Below are 3,144 nucleotides of genomic sequence, written 5' to 3' on the forward strand. Positions count from 1 at the left end.
ACATGTCGATTCTTCTGTCTTCTTCCTAGCAGTACTTTGGCATCTGGAGGCTTAGTGATTTCTGATTTAATAGTGTCTGGTATAACCCATGTTGTTGCATCACCTACAGAATTTACTTGCCCTTCATACGTTTTCAACCAAAAGTCCCTTGAAAAATAGGCTGAGCAAAAGGCCGATTTCTTTTGATGTATACTCTCAATTGCAGCAATTGCATGTTCACATGGCATCTCGTCTAGCTGAAATTCAGAACAATCACATGTTCTTTTGTCTAGATCAACAATAAATTTCATACCACCTTCTTTGACATTGAATTTGAGTCTATCAATGGGCAATACTCTAAATGTAAAAGCTGGTTGAATTTTTGCTTCCAATGTTGCTTCTGCCCAATTTGATATATCACGGAATATTCCTTCTGCAAGTGTCCTTCTTTCATAGAACCAGCTTTGCAATTTTCTTGTATGAAATCCATCATTGTTAAAATTGGCAATTCTCTTGAACGTCTTAAAACATTATTCATTGACTCAACAATATTTGTTGTTAACATATCATATCTTCTTCTGGGACAATGTGAACGAGCCCACCTTCCTGGCGGTTCCTCCATCAAATAATTGAAAGTTTTCTTATCAACAGCAGCTATTTGGGACATGAAGTCATCAAATTCTGATTGAAGGTATACTCTTGCAGCACTTTGAAAGAGATTTATCACAGTGTTTCTCACTCTTCTTTGCTTCAGATTCTTTTCTAAATGATAGATGCAAATTCCATGGTAGCACTCAGGGAAAACCTTTGCAATTCCATTTGCAATAGCCTTGTGTCGATCTGACAAGAACATTAAATCATTACGAATCCCAATTGCTTTTCTTAATTCCCTGAAATACCATTCATATGATTCATTATTCTCTTTATCCACTACTCCAAAAGCTATAGGAAAAATCTGGTTATTTGCATCTTTGGTAACACCCACTAATAGAACACCTCTATATTTATTTTTTAGAAATGTTCCATCAACAGCAATTAGTGGTCTACAATACTTCCACCCAGAAATTGATGCCCCATACATAAAAAACATGTAAACAAACCTGTAAAAAGAAAAGTAAATAAAATTCAGTTAACTTACACAGTATAATATATTGGAGATAAAGCTCATGCCACACGTCCTGTAAAATTTACGGGCATCAAACAAAAATTAACTATTTTATAATATTCTTCCAGTATAACATACTGGAGTTCCATTAACATCCAGTATAATATACTAGATAAAATAAACTAAAAATACAAAATTTTAGGTTGAACAGAACTCACCCAGTATATTATACAGGACAGAAAGCTTATAAAATACAGATATCCTGTAAAATATACTGGATGACAACCACTAACATCCTGTATAATATACTGTACAAAATCAAATACAATAGATTGAAGAGAAGTCACCCAGTATAATTTACAGGAAAGAAAGCTTTTACAATACACACGTCCTGTAAAATATACGGGAAGACAAACACTAACTTCCTGTTTAATATACTGCAGAAAATGAAATAAAATTGAAATACATAACTTAATATTTTGTTTCCTGTATATTAAACTGGAGTTATATACTGTTAAACCACTATGTCCCGTATTTAATAATGGACATAAAAAATCACTCAAAAAAAGTAATAAATAAAAAGAACTCATCCAGTATAATTTACAGGAAAGAAAGCTTATACAATACACACATCCTGTAAAATATACTGGACGCAACCACTAACATCCTGTATAATATACTAGACAGAATAAAATACAATAGATTGAACAGAACTCATAAATAAGAAATTTACCTGTTTTCTTCATCTCTCACAATATTTGTATATGATCCTGGATTGTTTTGTTCCATCATATACAAATATGATGGCAGCTGCTCATAATTGTGTTCAGTTGTTCCTCTTTACAAAGATAACCCCTTTTGAATAGCATGCCATGCTTTTCCATAACCAACATCAATTCCATGTGCTCTTTTCATCTCTGAAATGATAAACTTAGGTTTTACCTCAGTAGCTATGTCTCTTAAGTTGTCAATCACGTAATCTCTAATCACATTTGAAGTTGCTTGCCTTTGATCTGATTTTCGAATATCAACTGAGCACGCATGTGTTCTCTGAAATTTAACTATTTTAAAAAGTGTTGATTCCTTAATTCTTGAACCTCGAACAGTCCAAGTACACTTTTCATCAGTACATACCAAAGAGTATCTCGTGTTACTTGACCTGTTAACATAGAACTCAAAATGCTCCTTTATAGCTGCTAAGCAAAAACATCTAATCATGGCATTTTTATCTTGAAAAACAGAACCAAGTTTTACATCATCCAGTGATGCATTTTCCTTCAATATTATTGATGGAGATTCTTTTGCCTTTCCTTTTCCTTTCCTTTTTCTTCCTTCAATACTTTGTAGTGATTCAATGTGCTGATCTTCCACAGGAATTACAATTTCTTTTTCCATTGTAATATCATAAATTGGATTCTCCTGCTCTTCTTCAACTTGAGATATCAGCAACACTTGCTCTTCCGGACCATATATTTGTTTCTGTGCAATAACTGTTGATTATCAATTTCCATTATTCCATTACCTTCTAGTTGTTGATCTGGTTTTTCTGATATTTCAACAACAAATTTCGAATCTTTATAGTATGGATCATTTTTTAAAAGAATCATACACATAATAAGATCTTCATCTTTTGTCACTTCTATTCCCTTAGAAGTACCTAGGTTGATATTAAGCCATACATTTGCTTGAAACTTTTTGTTGTCAAGCTCTATAACTTCAAAAAATTTTCTAAGGAATTCTTCAAATGAAGTCCCATCATTAATCAGGAGGAGCTTCGTTTTATGATCCAAGTACTTGTAATCTGCTGTCCATTTGCCATCGAACGCAATAATCAAGAAATTTGTATGCATCCTGTATTTAATGAACCCAAATAATTAGATATCTAGAAATTATACTGTTTAAAAATATAATATTCATCCAGTATAATATACTGGAGAATAAGCTTACATACAGGTGATGTCCCGTAAAATATACTGGATTAAAACAAAACTCAATTATATTCTAGTCTTAGAACTTATCCAGTATAACATACTAGAGAAAACGCTAGACACAGGCGATGT

The 3,144-nt window shown here is 32.6% G+C and overlaps 1 protein-coding gene across 1 annotated transcript; it reads right to left on the reverse strand.

Moving 5' to 3' along the window:
* Positions 1 to 35: 35 nt before the first annotated feature.
* On the reverse strand, positions 36 to 1,873 carry LOC109222673 (the record flags this gene model as incomplete). Its single annotated transcript, XM_019386999.1, has 3 exons — positions 1,818 to 1,873; positions 293 to 1,079; positions 36 to 236 (listed from the first exon to the last, which is right to left on the reverse strand). Coding segments are annotated over exons 1-3 (1,044 nt in total), but the record flags the coding sequence as incomplete, so codon positions are not given.
* Between the last annotated feature and the right edge of the window lie 1,271 nt (positions 1,874 to 3,144).

The sequence above is a fragment of the Nicotiana attenuata genome, unplaced genomic scaffold (assembly GCF_001879085.1).
Source record: "Nicotiana attenuata strain UT unplaced genomic scaffold, NIATTr2, whole genome shotgun sequence".
NCBI classification, from domain to species: Eukaryota; Viridiplantae; Streptophyta; class Magnoliopsida; order Solanales; family Solanaceae; genus Nicotiana; species Nicotiana attenuata.